Raw genomic sequence first — 24781 nt, 5'->3', positions numbered from 1 at the left:
GCAAATATGATCTTACAAGCGTCCTCACGAACTACTGCGAACCACTTACTAGTCTTGAGACTACAGGCACATCAGTGACATGCAAGGCTCGATTGGTGCACACGGTGGCCTTCAGCGATGAAAGAAAATTTTGTCTACGTGCAACTGATAGTCCGTCGCCCGTACCATGAAGATCTGGTGAACACTGTCTCAAATAGTGCACTGGTCCCTGACGTACTGGTCCCAACGAGGTGTTATAGTCTAGAGTGCGATAAGCTGCAAATCTCCTTCACCTTTGATATTTATGGAGGAAGCGGTGACCAGCACTCGACGCGTGCAGTATGTTGTTCGACTGGTTCTACTGACGTACTTGCAACGTGGAAGTGATAAGCTGTTCCAACAGGATAATGCTCGTCCCCACACTTCCCATGAAACTCAATGAGCAGTAGCTTCCATGGCCACAAAGAGTGTCGGACTAGTCCCCAATGGAGCACGTGTGAGACATGACGAGACGATAAGTGTTGGTGCGAGTCGTCTACCCAGAAATCTTGCATAGCTATGCCGACTTTGCAACCGAATTGCATGCCACAGTCAGTGCCTGCATTTCCGCCCATGGAGCTGCACTGTATACTAATATGGGTGTTTCTGTATACGTCCATGCCTTATACCGCTTGGGCTATTGGTCAGTAAATATGAATACTCCATTAATTCTGAACGGAAAAAAGAGTAACACAAAAAGGAGTTGCGTTACATAAACGAAAGATGGTAGGCGCGTTTCTACATATGAAAGATGATATCTATTCCGATTTCGGACAAGTTGTCTGCGAGTGGTGCTAGTAGCGGCACTTTGTGGATGCTTTATTACCTTTGAGATTGTACATGGTGAGTTGATGTAAATCAAGAATGCCTTTAAGGAGACAAAAACGCTGTTATCACCACCTCAGTTAGTTTGAATGAGGTCGTGTAAAAGGGCTACGAGAAGCTGGGCATGCTTTCTACGATACTGCAGAAAGACTTGTCTGTTATGTAGCCATTATCCATTATTGTTGGCGGCAGTGGTCACAGGAATGTACCATCGCAAGAAGAGCAGGCTCCGGACTGCCACGTGGCACTACCGACAGGGCAGACCATTGTGTTCTAGTATGGCTCTGACGCATTGTACTGCATCTGCTGCAGCAATCTGAGTAGCAGTTGACATCCCATTGACATAAATATCTGTTACATGTAGTTTACTTCAATGACAACTCCGAGCCAGATGCCCTGTAGTGTACATTCCACTGACCCCAAACCACCACCATTTGCAACTTCAGTCGTGTCTAGTGAGAGCTCATTGGAGGACAGAGTGGAGGCTTGTTGTGTTTTCTGGTGAAAGCTGGTTCTGCCTCGGTGCCAGTGATGGTTAGAAGGAGGCCACTTGAGGGCCTGGAACCAACCTGTCTGCGTGCTAGACGTACTGTAATTACACCTGAAGCTGTGGTCTGAGATGCGATTTCGTTTGACAGCTATCGTGGTTATCCATTGCACCCTGACTGTAAATTAGTATGTCAGTCTGGTGATTCGACCTGTTGCGTTGCCATTCATGAACAGCATTCTATGAAGGATAACGCTCTTGTCAGCAGCAAGTCGACTCTTATATATGATATTATTTATATACATTTGACGATGCTGGGACTGATTTTGTGTTTACCATTTGCTGATGCCACTTTGGCTCTAGTAAATGTTTTTATAAAACAGATCTGAAAACGGTCATTATAGACCGAAACTGGTAGTCTGACGACAAAAAATTTATGACCACAGACGTGCATTAAAGGAAATTTATTCTATCTTCGGGTCACTGTTCAATTTGCGACCATGTCGCACCTTCTGTTGAATAAATTCTTTTTCCATTTATCCAAAGTATATTTGAAATTTTATTATCCCAGAGAATAAACTGAAATCATATTTTGCTGCTCTCTGTAAAGTCTTTATGGAAAAACACAGTAATTATTTAACCGAACGCAGAATCTATACTGAATGTGTTGGTCAGAGTAATTACGGTAGTATGGCAAACATAATTAACCAGTCAGATGCATGCTGCAAACCATTATGTAAAAGTGAAGTATTTTATTGTAAGAAAAAAATTTCCTCGCTGATTACTAAAGAAAATAATCCGGCAGAAACAAGATGTAGAGCGTTATTTCTGACCGAAATATCACCGCTGGATTGTTGCTAAATCAAATTCCCGGCACAGTCTGTCTAAAACTGAGGGTAACCTTTGACTGACAACAAAAGAGTGATAAGCGAAAAAGGATCTTTCTTCTTAACTGACAGGTAGATAAAATATTAAGTAATTAGTATTGAAGGAGAAATCTGAATCTAATAACGAGTATAAGACATCTGTAGATGATACATATATGCCTGGGTGAAGCAAAAATCTTGATTTTCGTAGTATTTATAAAATACGCGAACGATATCGGTACACTCTTATACTGACTTTAGACTGATGAAACCGTAGCACTGTGCAGTACTTGACTTTATTTGTTGTAGTAAAGGATTAATTTTTTTGACCTTTATGGTTCAAGAGACGCTTAATATAAGAATTCCAAAAACCTCACTGCTATATTTTTATAAATCGATCTGAAGTTATTGGTTTTTCGCAAGAATTGTGCTTTCTTTAAACACGACAAGGAGCGGAAAAAGTGATAATAATTTCGAATTTCTGATAAACTAAAACATCTTTAGTATAGTCTGCTTTCTGTGCACGTACTGCTACCAAGATCTGATAATAGTTACAGGGAGGCAGGCGTAAGTGTGGCTCATACTTCAACTGGGAGCCAACCTAGGCTAACGTTTGTGAAAACTGTAGCATTGAGAAGTATACTTGCAACTGAAATAACCTTTATACCGTACGTTAATATCAAGCAACGTATGGATTAAATGTAGAATTTGGTAAATCAATCGTTATATTTATTAGCATGCAACCACGTTAAAACAAAAACACACAGCAACTCATTTCGAGCTCTCATCATGTGGCTGTCCATTCGTTAATCATTAAACAGAAGCATTCTAACATACGAAGCAGCAATCTCGAAATGAAACCACTTGGACAATATGCCGTCGTATCACATAGTGGTCAACAATTAAAATTATTAAGGTGAAAACTCCTCATCTTACATTTAAGTTCGTCAACTTGCGTGCTTTCAGGTAAACCTGCATCACACTACCGTCCCGAATACCACAGCGCCCACAGCTTTCAGCAATGACTCTGAGCGCATAGGCATGTCGTCCTTCGAGCTGAGTTAGTACAACAGCTTGTTCAAATGGCTCTAAGCACTACAGGACTTGACATCTAAGGTCATCAGTCCCCTAGACTTAGAACTAAATAAACCTTACTAACCTAAGGCCATCACACACATCCTTGCCAGAGGCAGGATTCGAACCTACGACCGTAGCAGCAGCGCGGTTCCAGACTGAAGCGCCTAGAACCGCTCGGTTACAGCGGCCGGCTACAACCGCTTGTGCAATGACATTAGTGCACAGCGTCACGTCAAAGCATCGCCATTAGCCTAGTATAGATTTTAACAGGATAACGCTTGACCACACAGAACGTGGTCTACGAAATACCTAGACAGTGTTGTCCCGTATAGAACATGAGTTGAACCAGCTCGGAAGTCAGCTCCATACCAGTGACAATATCCAGCATATAGAGGGTCATTCACAACAGTTGTGGGTCAGTTGTGAGACGATAAAATAGCTGGATGACATTCAACCTAACGCATCAAGCTGCAAGGAGCTGCAACATCTAATGACAAGGGACTATCGCTACCGTCGATTCATTCAAATTCCTTTTGTGATCACTGAAATAAAATGAAATAAAATTTCAACACCTGAAACTTCCTTCCAATTCTTTCTCTCTTTATAGGTACCTAACATTTTTGGCAGTGAGTGTTGCATAATAATATGCCTGAATACGTTTCTGAGATCCCAAGATGCAGGCGTTGTTGTTTACTCCCAAAATTTCGGATCCGTAACCGCATCTTGTTTCCAATGGGTGTCCAAGTAGTCACATTTTGCCGTCGTCTGGTACGTTGCTCAACAGTGAAGGCTGACCGACTGCTGTCAGCTTATAACACGCATGCTGCCATTACCGAAGGATGGTTGAAGCGTGTCATTCACCGCGTCAATTTGAGGGGTTTGTGTTATGTGAACAGTGAAAGTCGAGGCGTTATGTACAACTATCCACCACGCGCTTCACGGAAGTGCCAATACATCCATGTTTGAGTCGAAACTTCATGGCACAAGCAACTCACATCGCAATGACAGAAATTCTGCCCGTTCGAACTTAATTACATGTTGATTCTGGGCCCTTTTGCTGCTGACTGTGCATCCTCGGACTCTCTTTCACGCTCTGAATTCAGCTAGTTCTCTTCAGTTTCTGAGCTTGATTAAATACAGACTTCCTAGTCCGCTGGACTTAAAAGCCATTTCTCTCCGATATTAGACACTCATCATTTGTACACTGGGCTGTTGAAGGTAACGTTTTTGTCACAGCTTTTATAAGGTTTCACAGGAATCAGATCGAGCAAAATCGTCCATCAGCGACAGCTAATCTCCCCACCATCCTCTAGGCACGGAATTTCTTGCTTTGTCTGTGCGCTAGGGGAAGCTTCACTGTCACACTGTTGTTGCTTGTTGAGTTTCCAGGTAGTTTCAGTAATTTAATATGCTGATTACATTTTATACAAATATTAGCCTTCTAAACTTAAATATACTTATGGCTTTAGTTGTTTTATTTCATTCATTATTATTTTTCTAGCATTGAACCTAAGCGAATAAATGATGTAACATATCTTACTGTTTATGGCGAAACTCAGGCAACGGAAATCTCCTTAGAATACAGGGTGGTTATAATTAAACTTTAGATAGTTGAGTCAGAGTTTACAGAAAACTATTTACCATATGAGTACATAGTGCTGTAGAAATAATGTTCAGACTCCACGCTGCTGGATTTGCATTGTTTGTAGCGTCAATGTTATGACTTGCCGTTAACGGCCAGTACTGATATGGCTACTTAGAGTTGAACCACAATCATCAAGGATCAAGGACATGTAGCATGAACGACACACGTTACTGTGATCTGCTTCGCCAACTTGTGATGCCTGCTCTATGGGAGAGAAATGCTTTGGACTCAACTGTTTTGACGTACGATGGAGCTCCATTACACATTGCTTGTGAAGTCATTCGGCTATTCCACAGCACATTTGGAGAAAACCGAACCATTGGCTGAGCCTCCCAATCTGCGTGACCAACAAGACCATCAGATCAGAAACCATATGATTTCTGGCTATGGGGTTATCTGAAGGACACGGTATATAAAAGAATCACTAACACACGTTGGAGGTTGAAGATGAGTAGGCTATAGCAATGGAGGTAGCCAACACACCATCTGAGACATTTCGGGCAACGATACAGAAATCTCAAGTGCGATTCCAGGCTGTCATGGAGGCATCCGGGCATCACATCAACGTTTGTACTCTCCAACGTGAACATGGTACGCAATTAACAAATGTCAACCTCTTACGTGTAAATTGAAATATGTCGCTTTGAATCGTATACTCGCTATTCCTCTTCCGCATGTCCTTACATAAGCTTCCACAAAGTTTCATTTTCATGGATGCCCTCTTTTCCAGAGAGGCCCTCTCCAGTAGCGAAATTTTAATCACAAGCGTCATGTGTAATGTCCTACAGTCTAGAACCACTGAAATTGTGGTACCTTCATTTTGTGAAATGTATTAAACAATATCTGATCTTATCAACGACTACATGTGGACTCAGCGATTACAAATCGCTGTATTGACCAGAAAAACTAATGACGTATGGAGAATAAGAGGTAAAGTCCATGCGTGAAAAGGTAAGAAGAGCAGCATGTTATGGCGGCATGAGACCTAAAACTGGCCACTGTTTATGGAGTAATGCAAGTGAAATCTAGACAGATCTACCACCTACACTTATTCCGTGGATGCCAAATGAATAAACTTAAAGATACATGAGGACTCTGAATTAGTACCATACCTTAGTCTGGTCTCATATATATCTCCCTTATAATAAAAGTGGAGAGCGTGACATGACTTATTAGGCATTTTTGCTCTCCCTCCCCCCCCCCCCCACGCCCCCCCCCCCCCACACACACATATCTGTGAGTTTTTGTGTGTGCGTATGTGCGGTTGTGTGTGTGTGAGAGAGAGAGAGAGAGAGACAGAGGGAGAGAGAGAGAGATAGAAAGAGAGAGCCCATAATATTTTTTTCAGTCATCAGTCTTTTGAATAGTTTTTACAGATGTCCATTCCTCTTCAACTGAACTGCCTACTGCGCTGTTCATTATTGCAGTATGTATAGCCTCAGAGAACATCAAACATCTTTCTTCATTCCTTAGTACTCCCATACCCCATTTATTTGTGGTTTGATTATTCTTGACTAGTCTCTCAACTCAACCTAATCTCCATCATTACTAAATTGTGGTCTGAGTCTGTATCTGCTCCTGGGTAAGCCTTACAATCCAACGTCTGATTTCTGAATCTCCTCCTTTTCCAAGTATATCTCCTTCCCTTGTGATTCTTGAACAGAGTATCCGTTATCACTAGCTGAAATTTATTGGAAAACTCAGTTAGTCTTTCTCCTCTCTCATTCCTACTACCAACCTCATATTTTTGTGTAATCCGTTCTTCTACTCCTTCCCCTGAAACCGCATTCCAGTCCCCTATGACTATCAGATCTTCATCCTGCTCTACATGTTGAATTGCCCGTTCACTATCCTCACATACTTTATCTCTTCATTTTCTCATTGTAACGTCGGCATGTATACCTGTACTAGTGTTATCGGTGTTGGTTTGCTGTCGATTCTGATGAGAACAACCGTATCACTGAACTGTTCACAGTAACTCACTCTCTATCCTGCCTTCCTATTCATAACGAATCCTACTCCTCTACTCCTGTTATACCTTGTTCTATTTGCTATTGCTATTACCCCATACTCGTCTGACAAGATATCCTTGTCTTCTTTCCATTTGACTTCACTGACGCTCATTACATCTAGATCGTGCCTTTACGTTTCCCTTTTCAGATTTCTAGCTTCCTGTCAAGTTTAAACTCCTAACATTCCACGCCTTGACTTGTAGAACGTTAATCTTTCATTGGTGTTTCAAATTTTTCTCTTGGTGGTCCCCCCCTTGGCAGTCCCCTCATGGGGATCAGAAAGGGGGACTGGTCTGAAATTATTTCCAATGGAGAGATCATCATGAAACTTTCGATTGGAGGCCACATGTTCTGTGGATACACTTTATGTGTCTTTAATTCAGTGGTTACCATTGCTTTTTGCATCATCGTGCCATTGATCATTGCTGATTCTTCTGCCTTTAGGATCAGATTCCCACCCCACAGGCAAGAAAGCGCCGTGTCCGTTCCTCCGCCCTCCTTGACAAGGTCGTTGCACAACGAGGGTAAATTCTTATGCTGTGAGTCTTCGGCCACCATTGCTGATGATTTTTATTCAAAGTTTAAACACTGGCTAGGCGTGAACCCTGGACTCAGCACGATTGGTTACAATTCGAAGATGCTACCCCTAGAAATTTATAACTCTACAATCACGCCTCATTATTTTGCATACTCACTCCGAACCTTAATTCGATATTAAGAAAGTACTGCTCGGTCCTTCTTACTAGTCCACCCTTCCAAAATTCTCTGACGCCTCAAACGCCATGCTAATCGCTATGAAGTATACGAAGTTAACTGTAGAAGCATCTGGCACGTTACAGGATTATTACCTAAGAAGTTGCACTGGTCGTCGATTTGACACTCGAGCGCAAGGTGGGAAAAAGTGCAATTTTAGCGCATTTGGACGCGATCAGGTTTGGTTGTCGACGGCATAAGCCACTCAGAGGTCGTAAGATTACTGAGGTTGTCACACACCACTGTATCAACGTGAGTGCCCCAGAGAGAGGTTAATGCTGACGCCAGAGTCAACTACAGTAAGCAACAACGTGTAGGTGATTGGAGTCACAGTCGATTGCCATTACTTTGTAAATGATGATGGACATGCTGCAGCAGGAATCAGACTCCAATTCTGCCATTCACAACAGTTGAGTACTGCCGATCACTGCATGTCACAGTGCACGAAGATTGGCATGGGAGCCAGAACACTGTCATTGGAGGCTCGAAGCATGGAAAAAGTTACTGTCACTGATGAGACATGATACGTGTTTCTAAGCGATAATGGAAGTGTGTGTTTATTGAAAAACACGTGAAACTTGCCTACACAGCACCGTTCAGATGGTCAGCATCTGTATTGGCATGCTAAGAGTGTGTACGTGGTATGAAATACCTCCGATACAATCATCAGCCTCACTCATCAGCTGGCGATAAAGTAATCTAATATCCAAACATGTACATCTGTTTGCTCCCCCCAGCCCCCACGCTTTTCCCAAAGGTGATCTGTACCTTCGCCAAGACAAATTATCATCTCATGTCTCCAGAATTCAGTTAGAATTGATTGAGGGTCACTCGAAGTACATGAAGATGTTTTAGAGTGCATAATCACAATTGTGCACATCTACGATACCATCAAGTGAGATGTGGTGCCTTGAAATTCCGCCAATAGTGGGCGATGTTTGAACTATCATGGATAAGTGTGGCTCCCCAATATCATCACTGTCATATGGATTATATGACACAACATACGTGTTATGTGGGTGTGCAATTAATTTTCTCTTGATTGAATGGCACGTCGACTCCCTATAAATGGGGACCTAGCTGACCTACCCTGGGAAAGCTGGATCGAGATTACTGTCAGTATTTGGACCGGACGAAAGCGTGGTGCATGCTGACCTGGTCCGGAGAGTTGACGAGCGGTGCGCCGCCCTTGTCGAGGAGCAGGCGGACGATGCGGAGGCAACCAGCGCTGGCGGCCGTGTGGAGCGCCGTCTCGCCCCCGCAGCCGCCCCCGGCGCCGGCCACGGCCCCCGCCTGCAGCAGCTCGGCGGTGGCGCGCTCCGAGCACAGCAGCGTTGCGTGGTGCAGCGCCGTCATGCCCGTCGCTGGGTTACGCTGGTTCACGTTAGCGCCGCCGCGCACCAGGTGCTCCACCACCTTCTCGTACCTGTTGCCGGCAATACAAGAAGTAGTCCGCACTATGCCACTAGGGGAGGGCTAGACAAACCACTCACCAACCACTAACTTTGCAGCCAATATAATGGCACTTCGACTCCGTTGGGGCGACCTTGCAGCCTATATGTACTCTGCAAGTTACTGATGCCTTAAGGGCTATCCCAGACGAGCAGTGATTCCCAGCCTGTGGTTTCCTCTGATATTAAAATATTTTCTTATGGATGAAACAAAAAGGAGTCTTCAGTGTCACTAGGGTGAATAGCAACAGTCTTGCTGAGAATTTCCCCCAAGGGGTAATCTTCCACCAATTAATTAAAGTCCCTTCTGTCTTTCTGTAAATGGAAATTGGAGACTAAGCCCCAATTACCTCCTCAGTCCAATTGTGGGTCACTGCCACCGTTATACAACATACCCTCTTCCAGCCATGTCTACACGCTCCTCACCCTATACCAAGAAAACCTTAACACACAGTTAAGGCTTTCATGACCGCATGTTTTGGCTGGTGGTTAGGCTTCTGGGTTGTATGGTCGTGATCTGTGAAACGTTTCGGTTCGTAACGTTTCGTCCAGAGCTGCGCTGAACGTCTTCAGAGGTACGCCAGATTCAGCTGAATCAATAAAACTCGACAGAACGTGGAGTACCTCTGAAGATGTCCAGCGCAGTTTTGCACGAAACGTTAGTACCTAAACAGACTCCCATTTCCTGGACCAGAACTCTTTCCTGACAGCTGTGTAACCTACTAATTGTACTTCTAGCCCCCACACCTTCTCACTAAATCAAGGCTCCAGTGTCTCAGCCTCCTATTATAAAAGCCAAACTCCCTCTCCATCCCCCTCCTCACCTCCCACTCATACATATCATTTACTTAACACCGCTCTACACACACCCAGACACACATATGAGGGTTTTTTTTCAATAGTGGTACAAGTCCGTTACCTCCACTTTTCTGCCTATAATGCTGCTGAAATTAATGATCCAAACAAACAGAAAGAACGGTTCATCTCTAGCAAGAAGCCATATGCTTGAATATTTCTAGTATCTCAACTGCAGATTTTTCAGCGCTCATTTAACTTTAGGACTCTGAAAATGAACAAAAATGGACTTCTACCACTATTGAAATAAGCCCTTCATGTATACTCATTCTCTCTGGCTCTCTCTACCACAATTATCACGAACTGATAATTCCTTGCTCAGATATCTGTGCCAGCATCTACTCATTCTCCCAAATTTATTCTTAGTTTCACCACTCCCTCCCCACCTATCTCACTATCTCGAAACTCCAATATCCCACCCAGACTCCACTAGTAAAAACGATCACCCACTCCTTCTAGGCCCATCTTAATACTTGCATAACAATCATCTCAACCCTCACCTGCATCATCTCATCGATATCACACAATCAGCCACATTATTCTCACCTTAACTGCTAGTAGAATTGCCTTTAATAGCAATCATCCTTTATTGTTTTAATACTATTTTAGCCATTTTAAATTTAAAAAATCTACTCATATGTTATATTAGGCTGAAAAGCAGGTATGTAAATTCCATGTTAGCCATAGTGACTACTCTTGGCAAAACCGAGACAGAGACATAAAGTTGTAATGTCTGGTCAATCAATTCGGGCAGTATTCACCTGTAATAAATTTTAGAACTTATTCTACAGTGATGTCATATGCAGAGGGAATCAATAAAATTCACAGGAACGGGTTTGTGGTGTGCTGACCTCGCAATAGTTATGTAAAATCTGTGTCCTGATGATGAAGCTGTGACCTCGAAACGTACTACATTAGCATAGTAAGAAACGCTATAAGGAAACAGTAGACGGATTGCATTGCCAACTATTGCCACTATGGCTACCGAGACTGGCAATTAGATACAGACCTGGTCAGTTAAATAATGGCACAAGTTGGCAAGATCATGTAACCCCATGTCAGACGACCGTGGAATTGCGAACACATTTCCAGTCCACTATCCAACATAGTTTGACTAGCCTCTATACAGGATTTTCAAAATTCTCTGCCCAAACTGACAGAATGATATAACGATGGAGTCAACAACGAATATAGTTCGCTAAGGAGCGGTTGTAGGCGCTTCAGTCCGGAACCACGCGGCTGCTATGGTCGCAGGTTCGAATCCTGCCTCGGGCATGGATGTGTGTGATGTCTTTAGGTTAGTTAGGTTTAAGTAGTTCTAAGTCTAGGGGAAGTTCTTTAAGCAACACATATTAAGTGAGCTTTAAGCATGGCATGTAAATCTGATTCTACATAAGGATGTGGCTCTATTTACCAGGAAAGGCATGTGCAGTCGTCATAAGCCGCATATATGGGCGGAAGAAAGGCACGTACAACTGTTCTGCGAGGTCAGCAGACAGTGGGCCAGTACCGTGGACTACTGTTTGTTTGGCTCCTTATGTTTCTTCCTCAAATCAGGTGGCCGGCGCACAGACTGTTCGTTCAAGACCACCTGCTGACCTTATTGGAGGAGGCACCTGTAGTTTTCAGAGGAAGTATGTGGTTACAGCACGGTGGGGTTCAGAGTGCTCAGCAGAACCCCAGAACTCTATTGTCGCCAATCGGTAGATCAGCTGGGGGCGATCTGTACATTGGCCTACAAGATTCCCAAACCTCATCCCACTATATTTATTTCTCTGGGACTACATGATAACCAGAATGTATTTTGCCCATGTAGGATGCTCACATGTAGAGCACATATTTTTTCTTGAATACTAAACACACTGCTACGTCGACACCACTTATTCTCAATCACATCCAGTGGCCTAGATACTTTGAATGCACTCAGAATGCGTTTCCAACAGATGGTTGTTTGATGAAATAAGTTTTGTAGTCTCCTTCACCATATCTGTCACTATGGACACTGAGGTTTTGAACACCCTCTTTATACACTGCCTGACAAAAAGGGAAGTACCCAGCAGGGGAGGAGACACGAAATAAAACTTCACATGTTGAGACAGTATGTGATATTACCTCACTGATTACAAAATCGAGTCATATTTACAAAAAACTTGGCAGCATGAGCCAATTTATCAATGTGATGTTCCACCTCCTGTTGCCTGGATTCTGTACACTAATTCGGTTAGGAAGGGAATTGTAAGACTGTTGCATCCTCTCCTGAGGCAAGCTGGCCCGAAAACTGGTCCTTGATATCTTGTATACTGGCCCTGGGATTGAGTTGAGATAATAGCTGGTCCCGTAGACCTTCTATCGGAAACAGATCTGCGGATTTCGCTGGCCACAGGAATACCTCAACATCAAGTAGACGGTTCACAGAGACATGTGCCAAATGCGGGTGAACACTGACTCCACTGAGAAACAGCTCATTGATACTATTACATGGGAGGTATCACTAAGACGCTGGATGTCTGTGACGTTCCGCTGCGCCATGACTACCAGCCATGACCTATGGCTCCCCACACCACAGCACCAGGAGGAACATTGTAATGTCCCTCCAAATCATTGGTGAACTAGGACCTCTCTCCACGCCGCCACACTCGCTGGAGGTGGACATTAGGAGTGGAGAAGAACCATGGTTCGTCTCTGAGCGCAGTACAACGCTATTCATCTGCAGTCCATGCTTCCTGGTCACAGCATCACCCCAGACATGGCTGTGAGTATTCTGGTGGTAACGGAAGCCTATGCATGGGATGGCAATTCCCAAGGCCAGCTAATGCTAGTCTGCAACGAATGGTGGGGGATGATACAGAAAGTTGCAGAAAGTCCATCATTTGTTGTCTGGTGGTAGGCAAAGATGTGAAGGGATTAAGATATGTTTGGCGCACAATATGGCGAGCTTCCTTTCTGTCACATTTGAATGCCCCACAAATCTGAGACTTGCACGATTGGTCCAGCTGGCCAAGTAGTGTCCAACGATAGTCCCCTTCAAACCCTGTCACTTGCTGATAATGTTCTCTCACACTAGTACGTGGCATCTCTGTGTACTTTGCAGTGGTTACTCGCCATGTGATCTTCTTATTTTTTTGTGTGTGTGATTTCATTTCGCTGTCCCATATGGGCAGGGTAGGTCTGGCTACTCTTCAGACAAGTGACATTACAGTTAAAAAAGAGGAAACTATACATAAAAAGGCGAAATAAAGGGGAACATAAAAACATAATAAGTGGAGACAATAGGGATTGAAGTATGCACTGACACAGAGTAATTCATCATGGGACAGTTGAAAACAGTTGGCATAAAGATAAAAAACACCACTAGCAGCTCGTGGAGTACATACAATACACTGATGTCATACACACAAGTTAAAAGCTGGCCACAATATAAAAACACTCTAGAATGAAGACACTTACAAAAACCACTGTAAGAGGTGGAGCACATGACGAAGAATAAAAACTGCCAGGAGGGACCTGCTGAGGGAGAGGAACATGAGAGGAGGGAGAAAGAGGATAGAGAAATGTGTAGCGGCGGAGGCCGCTGGAGGGGGTGGGATGAAAAGGAAAATGGGATCAGGGGGCGCACCAAGGAGCAGGAGACGAGCGGGATGGAAGATGAGAGGGAAGGCAAGTCAGGCGGGAGTGCAGAGACACAGAAGGCGTGCGTGGGAAAGGGAGGGGGGTGGAAGAAGGAGGACAACCACTCAGGGAAAGGAGGAGAGAGGGAGCCCTGAGGAGTAGGAGGAGGGAATGTAGGGTTAGAGTTGGTAGGAGGGGTAGAAATGAAGGAAAAGCTCATCATCTGGGAGTGTTAGGTGCTGGAAGTTACAATGTGAAAATAGGGCAGGACACAACGGTAAAGGTGCAGCAACAGGCTGAGGCTAGAGAGGATAGAAGACACCAGGGAGAATCGAGTCTCTGGGCGATGTACAGGGTGCGGATGTGTTAGAGGAAAAGGAGAAGATGTGAGAAGAGGATGAGGTTGTAGAAGATTCGCATGGGATATGGGAAGCGAATATGGAAGGTGAGGTAGAGTGAATTTCATTCAAGGATATGGAGGCCTTTATAGAATCTTGGAGGGTGGAAATCCAGGTGACACAGGCATAACAAAGGATGGGGAAGATCAAGGATTTGTAGGTGTGAAGGATGGTGGAAGGATGTAGTCTCCATGTCCAGCTGGACAGGAGTTTCAGGAGGCAGAGTGTGTTGTGGCCTTTTTGTGTTGGATCGAAAGCAGAACTCAGGTGTGGTGACAGTCGAGGGTAAGGGCAAGTTATTTCATGGTGGGAGTGAGGTGGATAGGACAACCATAAATGGTACAGTAAATATCATGGAGCCGGAAGGAACAGGTGGTACGACCTATGATGATTGCCTGGGTGTTGTTGTGAAGGAGCCATTGGTTGCACCAGGCGGTGAACTGGTCGAAGTGGCTTTGAAGGGCGCGTTGGGACTGTTGAAGGGTAGGATATAGGGCCAGAGAGGCGGTGTCATCAGGAAATTGGAGGAGGTGAACAGGCAGTGGAGGTTTGGGCATATCTGTAGCATACAGGAGATGGAGGAGAAGGAAAAGGACAGAGCTTTGGAGCATTACGACGGTGGGATGGAAAGTATGGGAACTGGCATTGTGGGTAGTGACATAGGAGGGACGACGGGAGAGGAAGGAAGCAACTAAAAGGACGAAACTGATGGCGAGAGCGTAGGTCTGGAGTTTAAAGAGGAGCCAGGATTCCAGACACGGTCTTAGGAGTTCTGGAGGTCGATGGAAACAAAGATAGTGGAGCGACAGGAGTTAAGTTGGAGGTAAAAAAGATTGGTAAGGTTAAGGAGCTGATCGTCGGCTGTAAAGGAGGGCTGGAAAGGATACTGGGTAAGGGGCAGGAGGTCGTGCTAGTTAAGGTGCTCTTGAATATGGCGGGACAGGATGGACTCGAAGACCTTACTGAACATGGAGGTGAGGCAGATGGGACGATAGGAAGAGGTGTCAGAGAAGGGTTTCTTGAGTTTAGGGAACAGCTGGACACGGGAACTTGACATGCGATCCTTTGCACGACCCTTTATAGCCTATTAGGCCTGGTAATAGCACTAAACACAAACAGCACTATTGCGCTCTGGTGGCCATTCTACCTGTTTTCAGCTCTAGTCATTTACATACCATACAATGGTGTGTACGTGTGAGCCAACTGATCCTGTCTTTCGAGAATTTTAAAATCCCGCCGCCTCGAAGTGGCACTGTCTAGCAGCTCATTCCAAGACCTGTGACTTTCAACGACGTTAGAGTTGGTCATCTCTTTCAGGCCGCACAGTAGAGAGTAACTAACCAGCAGCACAGACCTCATCAAGAGATTTGTTTTCCTCCTTGATTCGATGAGACGTGAAGTCACGTATGTAGATGTCATAACAGCTTCCCATAGCACTGCCATGTGTAGCAGAGAAGAGTTGCATACTATTCAGTACTCTCCTAACATGTGGAAGTGCTTCGAAAATTTTGCTCGGCTGTCTGAAGGTTGTGGTCACTCACTTGTGAATTGTGAAAGCATCGGCTAGAGTTGTTACATTCTACCAGATGGAGTGTACAGATTGTTTCTTGTTGTATGGAGCAACAAGCTGACGTCTGTGTGGTTTCACTGTGGGTTTATTGTGTACGTTTATGTTCCTAATAAGTTTGTCATCACGTCTTCGGAAATTGGTTTTGGCTCTCTTGTGAGTGTTCTGTAATGATGTGTGGTTGGTGATCAGGTACATTTGCATTTTGGTTTGAATACGAACCACATGAAAAATTAGTTGTTAACAGTTGTCGGCCTGATTTCTTGCACGAATGAGCTAGAGTGTTCTTGGTTCATTTAGGCACCATGTCTGCAGACATTAGTTCTTACTCACTTTGCGAGCGTTTGCACGGTGTGTTGTTGTTGCTAATTTGGGACATTTATTTTTTTCTTGTGTGCAAAATGTATAGAGGATCAGTGGCCAATAGTTTGTCTGTTGCTTTGTACTATTAACTGTGTAGTGAGGTCTTTGAGTTGTGGAATTTACTGAATTCTTGTTCTAATTTCCTTTACCAGTGACTGCACTTTTCACGTAGTTAGTTTAATGATATGGAATGAAATCGACAAGTCGAGTCGCACTTGTTGTATTGTGTAGTGTGTTAAGCAACCAAGTGAATGTGGTTATCATAAGTAACATCGACTGTACCACTTTTGTTTGGATTGTAACGCGGTCGGGTGTGCCCCTGTTTGGGTTGTTTGAGGAAATGTGGTTATGAGACCCGTGTTTGTGCGAACCTTGAGTTTCGTTTGGCTGTTTTACATGAACTTTTCTTAATCTACTTCATAATAAAAACCAAGATTGTTTTTATTTTGAAATACATTCCAAACTGATAGCTGTACCATTCTGCCACAATGGAATGGAACAATTTTTAGCTTTTCTTAATCTTTTTGGTAGTGTTTATTGAACACACGTATGCGTATCTGTTATAAGTGCTTCCCTTATGTTGATCAGTCACTCGTTTGACTACTGTCGTTCTGTGTTTGAAATTACATGTCGATAACTATCAAGTGTTGAAGATGTGTTCAAGGCAGCAATGTATGATAGATATCTCGGTTCATTCATTTGCTCAATGGCTGTCGTGGGCCGCTAAACGTAAAATCCTATGCCTGGAGTAGTTCTGCGTTGATGCCCTGACTATTAGCTATGTTACAGCCGTATGCTTGTACTCTGTTGTTAGTATTAGACAGGCTAAAGCCTGTGTCGTTATAAAGGGGCTATGTCCGGCTGTCGAATTGAAGCTTGGATAAGCTATGGATAATATCGTCTTAAGACATTGTAAGTGATACTTTACGACAAACGTCTACTACCTTAGTTGTAAGTGTTGCTACTGTCATTAAAATTAACGAATAGCAAATAAGCGTTCTAGGTTATGAGTTAACTTGGGTGTAGCTTAGTGAATGGCCACTAGTGGGTCCACTAATTTCTTATTACTAAGCAGGAACATGGCTTTTGTCTGAGTTATGTAGGTAACCACTCTGCTATGGATCCTATTTGCTACAGTAGCCCGTGTGTTTATTGACGCCAGTAGGTCATTGTGTTGTTTCTCTTTCAGGAGATCGCTTGCGCCCTCCGTCTGTCTACCATACTCAGCAAAAGCGGGGTTTCCGCCGTCGCTACCGACGCTGTGCTGTTTAGTTAGGTCAAGCTCTGACGTCTGGCCCCGGGTTCACTCTGAAGACGTCGAGTGTTACAAATTCACGCCAGATTATTTATTTGGCAATTAGGAATTGAAAGCTTAAATAAATTTCTTTAGCACAACCTGCTCTGTTATAAAAATCCAGTGCTCCACACCTGAATTACTTTGCTCTGACCCACGTGTGCGAAGTGAGATTGACATCGGAGCATGTCTTCTGGGTTCATGGTTCAAAAATGGCTCTGAGCACTATGGGACTCAACTTCTGAGGTCATCAGTCCCCTAGGACGTAGAACTACTTAAACCTAACTAACCTAAGGACATCACACACATCCATGCCCGAGGCAGGATCCGAACCTGCGACCGTAGCGGTCGCGCGGTTTCAGACTGTGGCGCCCAGAAACGCTCGGTCACTCCGGCCGGCTTCTGGGTTCATGCTTCATTTTTTGTCAGATAGTGTATTTTAATAACACGCCATAGTCGAGATTCCACTAGTAACCTTTGAAGTCAACAACTATCAATCACCCTGTATGTTTGCTTTTTTCTTCGCCATAGTTTAGGCATTGAATTTTTACAGGGCATCCCAGGAGAATGCTGAACATTCATCGATATGACAGAAACGCCCGTTTGAAGCAAAAGTTTTCCATGGACAAATGCCCTATTTCGAATACTTTTCGAGACAGAAAACATTTGTCTTTGGTCTGGTGGCGTGCACGTATGTATCTTACCCGCCTAACCACTTTGACTTTTTCTTCTAGCTCAACCTACCACACTGCTTTCAACCTCTTTGCTCGCGGTGTTTTTCTGCCATTAAACTAACACATTGAACCCACAGCTGTCCAAGTACGTTGCGAGTGACGTAGTGCGAGAGACTGAAAGTATATCAGAGAGTCTGGCCGCTGTGGCGGCTGCTACGGTCCCAGGTTCTAATCCTGCCTCCGTCATGGATGTGTGTGATGTAGTTAGGTTTACGTAGTTCTAAGTCAAGGGGACTAATGACCTCGGATGTTAAGTCTCACAGTGCTTAGAGCCATTTTAACCATATCAAAGAGAAGCATGGATTGACAGTGTTTGTACACACATCAAAAAAAGTTTTGCATCGCCTCGGTTCCGAGAGTTTCGGAACCTGTACAGAAAATTGGAATAGAGAACAACATAATCGTCATTTCCGCCGTTTTTATTGCTCATGAAAGCCACTCATTGCATCTTGTACCATCATACAGAGAGACCTTCGGAGGTGGTGGTCCAGACTGCTGTACGCACCGTTAACGCTAATAACCAGTAGCACGTCCTCTTGCATTGACGCATGCCTGTATTCGTCATGGCATACTATCCACTATCCACAAGTTCATCAAGGCACTGTTCGTCCAGATTGTCCCACTCCTCAACGGCGATTCGGCGTAGATCCCTCAAAGCGGTTGGTAGGTCACTTCGTCCGTAAATAGCTCTTTTCAATCTCCCCAGGCATGTTCAATAGGATTTGTGTCTGGAGAACATGCTGGCCACTTCAGTCGAGCAATGTCGTTATCCTGAAGGAAGTCATTCACAAAACGTTCACGATGGGGGCGCGAATTGTCCATGAAGACGAATGCCTCGCCAATACACTGCTGATATTGTTGCACTATCGGTCAGAAGATGGCACTCACATATCGTACAGCTGTTATGGCGCCTTCCATGACCACCAGTGGTGTATGTTGGCCCCACATAATGCCACCCCAAACCAGGAGGGAACCTCCACCTTGCTGCACTCGCTGGACAGTGTGTCTAAGGCGTTCAGCCTGACCGGGTTGCCTCCAAACACGTCTCCGACGATTGTCTGGTTAAAGGCATATGCGACACTCATCGGTGAAGAGAACGTGATACCAATCTTGAGCGTTCCATTCGGCATGTTGTTGGGCCCGTCTGTGCCACGCTGCATGGTGTCGTGGTTGCAAAGATGTTCCTCATCATGGACGTCGGGTTTGGAGTTGCACATCATGCAGCCTACTCTGCACAGTTTGAGTCGTGACACAAAGTCGTGTAGCTGCACGAAAAATATTATTCAACATGGTGGCGTTGATGTCAGGATTCCTCCGAGCCATTATACGTAGGTAGCGGTCATTCACTGCAGTAGAAGCCCTTGGGTGGCCTGAACGAGGCATGTCATCGACAGTTGCTGTTTCTCTGTATTTCCTCCATGTCCGAACAACATCGCTTTTGTTCACTCTGAGACGCCTGCTTGTTGAGAGCCATTCCTGGCACGAAGTAACAATCCGGAAGCGAACCGCGAACCGCGGTATTGACCGTCTAGCCATGGTTGAACTACACACAACACGAGTAGTATACCTCCTTCGTGGTGGAATGACTGGAACTGATCGGCTGTCGGACCCCCTCCGTCTAATAGGCGCTGCACCTGCATGCTTGCTTACATCTTTGGGCGGCTTTAGTGACATCTCTGAACAGTCAAAGGGACTGTGTCTATGATACAATACACACAGTCAAAGTCTATCTTCAGGAGTACTGGGAACCGGGGTGATGCAAAACCTTTTTTGATGTGTGTATATGCGCTAGCCAAAATGCCGCATATCTGCACTAACGAAGAATATGTAGGTAAGGTGTATGTTTACGACTCCTGCAATGGTGGTGCTCCTGCTGCAGTCGAACAAAACAGACGCCACTTTCCGATACGATGAAATAGTGATCCTAGAGAGTTTTCCAGAGTTTTAAGAGCATTGGGTGAAACAGGTATTCTTCCAACTTCCCATTTTTTCATCTGAACGTGCAGTATAACAGCCTTTGCATGAACAGTAACACATTATCAAACTGGTGCAATACAATCCTGCTAGCAGCAAACGGCGACCTTATACACATATCATTGCTTTCTAAACATTCCTTTCCTCGCCTATTCTGCGGAGAACCCCCTCATTCCTTACCTTATCATTTCACCTAGTTCAATATTCTTCTGTAGCATCACATGTCAAATGATTTGAATCTTCTGTTCCGGCTTTGCCATACACCATGTTTCAATACCATACAATTCTGTGCACCAAACGTGCACTCTCAAAAAGTTCTTCCTCAAATTAAGGCTTATGTTTGATGCTAGTAGACTTCTCTTGGCCAGGAATGCCCTTTTTGCTAGTCCTAGTCCGCTTTTTATGTCACCCTTGCTTCGTCCATCATGGGTTATTTTGCTGCATAGGCAGCTTCTCTTAATTCGTGATCACCAATTCTGATGTTAAGTTCGTCACTGTTCTCTTTTCTGGTGCTTCTCGTTACTTTCGCATTTCTTCTGTTTTCTCTCAATCTGTACTAATTCATGCCAGTCAGTAAATCCTGTTATTCTTCTTCACTTTCACTGAGGATAGTAACGTCATTAGCGAATCTTATCATTGATATTCTTTCACGTTGAATTTTAATCCCACTCTTTAACCTTTCTTTCATTTCCGTCATTTCTTCTTCGGCGTATAGACTGAACAGTAGGGGCTAAAAACAACATCCCTGTCTTACACCATTTTTAATGCGAGCACTTCGTTCTTGGTCTCGATTCTTATTGTCCCCTCTTGGTTCTTATACGAGTTGTACCTTACTCACACTCAGCATGACGGAGGCCCTGACATTTTACCAGGCGTGTGAGGGAACATCTCAACCACACTTATCCTAATCGGTGGATTGTTTGTGATAGTGCAACTAACTGACCACCAGATTGCAAGACATTACGCCATTACACTGTAGCTTGTGAGTTGGATGAAGTCTGAAGTGCACATAACAGGCTGTTGAGTGCTGTGACAGTTCCTATAACACCTTAGAGCTGAATGTGTTAAAAATACATATTTTTCCATAGATATTTTGTAAAGCAGATGTAGTAATGTTTACTAATTGTTGTATATGCACAAATTTGTAAACCTGTCATTCTACTGGATACTATAAAAATAAATAACAATGTGCATTAAGTGTGTTCTATTTCTGAAATCATTTGGAATGGGGCATAAGCCCATGCGAAGCTTCCTACTTCAAATGATCGTTCATGTCATATCCCTAAATATTGACCATTTCTCCTGAGACACCCCGTACATGGGGTGTAATTGGTGTAAGTGCAGATATTTTTATATGTGGTACTTCAATATGCACACACATCGTCTGTGTGTATGGTTTTTTTTCCCCTCTGCGTCAAACAGGCTTTCCACAAATGTATAACAGACTTTACGACCTGATGTTTTATGCAAAGTGGTAACTGCACCACTATGTGGATTATGCCTGTCAGTATAGACATTTTGTATCCACACTTCAAAATGTCCACAGCTCGTGGTCTAGTGGCTAGTGTTGCTGCCTCTGGATTATGGGGTCCCAGGTTCGATTCCCAGGTTGGGGATTTTCTCTGCCCAGGAACTGGGTGTTTGTGTTGCTTTCATCATTTCATCATCATCATCATCATCATCATCATTCGTGACAGTGGCTCGATTGGACTGTGGAAAAAAATTGGACTGTGGAAAAAAATTGGACTGTGGAAAAAATGGGACTTTTTATGGGCACTAACGACCGCGTAGTTGAGTGCCCCAAAAACCAAATATCATCATCATCAACACTTCAACATCTGACCTGCTGCCTAGGGAAAAGTAAGTACTAATCTCTTGCTCTTACCACATTTACTTGGCGGCACTAACCAACTTAAAAACATACGACTTGCACCACCTAAAATCATTAGTCGGCAAATGATGTAATTACTGATGTGATGTTGTTCAGTCCACTGTCCTCAGTCACCAGTAGAAACATCTGCACTTAAACCCGTTGCACCCTGTATGTGGACGAGGGCAGTTAAGGTTCAAATGGCTCTGAGCACTATGGGACCTAACAGCTATGGTTATCAGTCCCCTAGAACTTAGAACTACTTAAACCTAACTAACCTAAGGACATCACACAACACCCAGTCATGGCGAGGCAGAGAAAATCCCTGACCCGCCGGGGGCAGTTAAGGGAATGGCTGGGAAGGAGGAGGCTGACCTGGCGACGGCGGCGCGGTCTTTGGCGGCGACGCCGGCGCCCGCGAGCAACAACGGCGTCACGCCCGCCACGTCGCTGGCGTCCGGCTGTGCCCCCGCCTGCAGCAGGAGCGCCACCACGGCGTCGTGGCCCGCCTTGGCCGCCTGGTGCAGCGGCGTCCGGCCCAGGCACTCCACGTCGCACAGCTGCACACAACACACCAAGATACCAGGTAGCCGACGGTTACGTCCGAGATGAGGAGGACGTGTCCGATAAAGTCCGACACCACTACTCTCGTTCGACCTGTAGTCTCTTGCATCAGACTAGGTAATCAACATGTCGACTATAGCGTTTTGAAAAGTTTTCATTACGAGAATTTCGAACATTGGAATACTATAAGTTAGAAACATCCTTGATGTATATATGCAGACTGAAGCCACGAATGAAAATTTCAACCAGGCTGAATTTAGGCGGAATACCAAGTGGACTGAGGTGTGAACGTGAATTTCGATTGAGGAAGGAGGCATGTTAGAGTAATCCATGGTATTGTGCAGAGACACCGTGCAGTATGACGTAGTGGTTGGTTCACTGCCCAGTGAGAAGGAGACCCGGGCTCGAATCTAGACCTTGTTACAAATATTCATTCGTTGCTACAGTCTGCATATATGCATCACAGATGTCTGAGTCTTGAAAAGGTCTCTGGAAGCATATACCAGGTGTAGAAGTATGAAACCGGAATTTGGTTGCAATAATTTCCCGTTTGTCGTTTGAAACTGATAAATAATATTTTATTCAAAATAATCACCATTGCTATTTATTCGTTTCTCCCACCTCTCCAGCAGGCTAGGAGTGCCATACCAAAAAGCAGTTCTCCTTTTGAAGCGAACCAATCAGCGAGCCATTTTCGTACGTTTCCATACGAATTGGAGCGTTGTTCAGCAAGAGCGTGTCCCAGTGATGCAAATGGATGATAATCGGACGTAGCCAAGTCTGGAGACTAAGCCGCATGCACTAGTATTTCGCAACTGAACGCCTCGATCGTTTCCCTGACCCGTTTTGCTGTGTGTTTTGGGGTGTCATCATGGAGCAATATGATTTTTTGTTGCCTTTTTCCATATTCCGGTCGTTTTTTGTGTAATGCTCGAATTAAATCGATCATTTATTGTTTGTAGCGAACAGTTTTAACGGTCTCATCAGGTTTTACCAGCTCATAACAGATGACACCCTTCTGATCCCACGAAACACAGAGTATTGTCTTCTTTCCAAAGCGATTTGGTCTTGCAGTGGATGGTCTGTCTGGATTCACCCATGATTTACGACGCATAGGATCTATTTTTATTCACCTTTCACTATTCGATGGAGAAAGAACTTTCTTTTGTATCTGGCGAGCAGGATTTCCAAAGTCATTTGCTTGCTGTCTATCATTCAGTACATTTGGAACCCATATTCCCACTTTCTGCACCTCTCCCATAGCTTTCAACCAAAGACAAACAGCTTTCTGTGTCACAGTCAATTGTTCCGCGAGTTCCTGTTGAGTTTGAGTATCATATTCATCCAATAAAGCCTGCATTTCGTACTCTTCGAACTTTCCTGTGGTTTCCCGAGCTCGTCATTTCTCACGCCAAAATCACCACTTTTGAATTTTTTGAACCACTCAAACACCCTGTTTTTCCAAGAACATGTTCGTCGAAAGCTTCAACAAGCATTAGATACGATTCTGCAGCAGTTTTCTTCAAATGATAACAGAAAACCAATGCTGTCCGCAAATCGTAGTTCGTATGCACAAAACTCGAAATGTTTACAGGTTTGAAAGAGATACCGATGTATGGAATTTGCGTTACTGTGTGTTGACATTCGTGATCAGCCGTTACAGGATGTAGATGGCGCTGCAGACACGGTCTCACCGGCCCTACACTGACGGCTAGCACCATCTATTGAGAAATTTCGGTATCATACTTCTACACCTGGTAGTTTCATCTGATTAAAGCATCTATCCCTGGGTTTCAGGTGGGATCCCCCATTTCATTCAATGCTGAGGTGCTATTTCAGTAGAGCTGGGGAGCCTTCGCAATGGTGTTCTAGTGTAGGCTGAGGCGTGAATTGGAATTTGGATTGGGGAGGGAAGCATGCTAGGGTGGTCACTTCGGCGGTGCAAAGCCAATGTGACAAGGTGGCGTAGTGGTTAGCACATCTGCCTAATGAGCAGGAGATCCGGGTTCGAATCCCAGCCTTGATATAAACTTTATTCTTCACTTCAGTCTGCATGTATATAGCACAGATCTTTGGGGCTCGAAAAGGTCTCTGGAGCTATATAGTTTCATCCGATTAAAGGAAGCCAGTAACATGAGTTCTGACGACTGTGCTCATAAGGATCAGGTGCCAAATTCGTCTCACCGATTTGATTCATATGTATGGCACGTCTAGGACTTAACACATGTAAACAGGAAGACGCAACTCTCAACAGTTTCCGAGAAAATCTAGTTCGAACATTTTAGGCGCGCTTATATGTATGCACAGTGGTTAAATTATACTTTCACTACTTTAGAGAGCCTTATGAAAAAGGAATAAATGTGGGACAGTAAATCTTTGTGGAAACATTTTAGAAATACATCTGAAAAAAAACGAATAA

The 24781-nt window shown here is 44.3% G+C and overlaps 1 protein-coding gene across 1 annotated transcript in view; it reads right to left on the bottom strand.

Annotated features, from left to right (window-relative positions):
• The window catches only part of LOC124545763 (transient receptor potential channel pyrexia-like), a 233800-nt gene that overhangs the window by 84317 nt on the left and 124702 nt on the right, over window positions 1–24781 (bottom strand). Inside the window, exons 6-7 of the mRNA XM_047124708.1 lie at window positions 22174–22358; window positions 8839–9109 (exon numbers count right to left, since the gene is read on the bottom strand). Of these exons, the coding sequence (XP_046980664.1) occupies window positions 8839–9109; window positions 22174–22358 (456 nt within the window). The remainder of the gene's footprint in view (window positions 1–8838; window positions 9110–22173; window positions 22359–24781) is intronic.

Source organism: Schistocerca americana, chromosome 8 (genome assembly GCF_021461395.2).
Source record: "Schistocerca americana isolate TAMUIC-IGC-003095 chromosome 8, iqSchAmer2.1, whole genome shotgun sequence".
In the NCBI taxonomy this organism is placed as follows: domain Eukaryota; kingdom Metazoa; phylum Arthropoda; class Insecta; order Orthoptera; family Acrididae; genus Schistocerca; species Schistocerca americana.
This window is presented reverse-complemented; position numbering and strand designations above follow the sequence as displayed.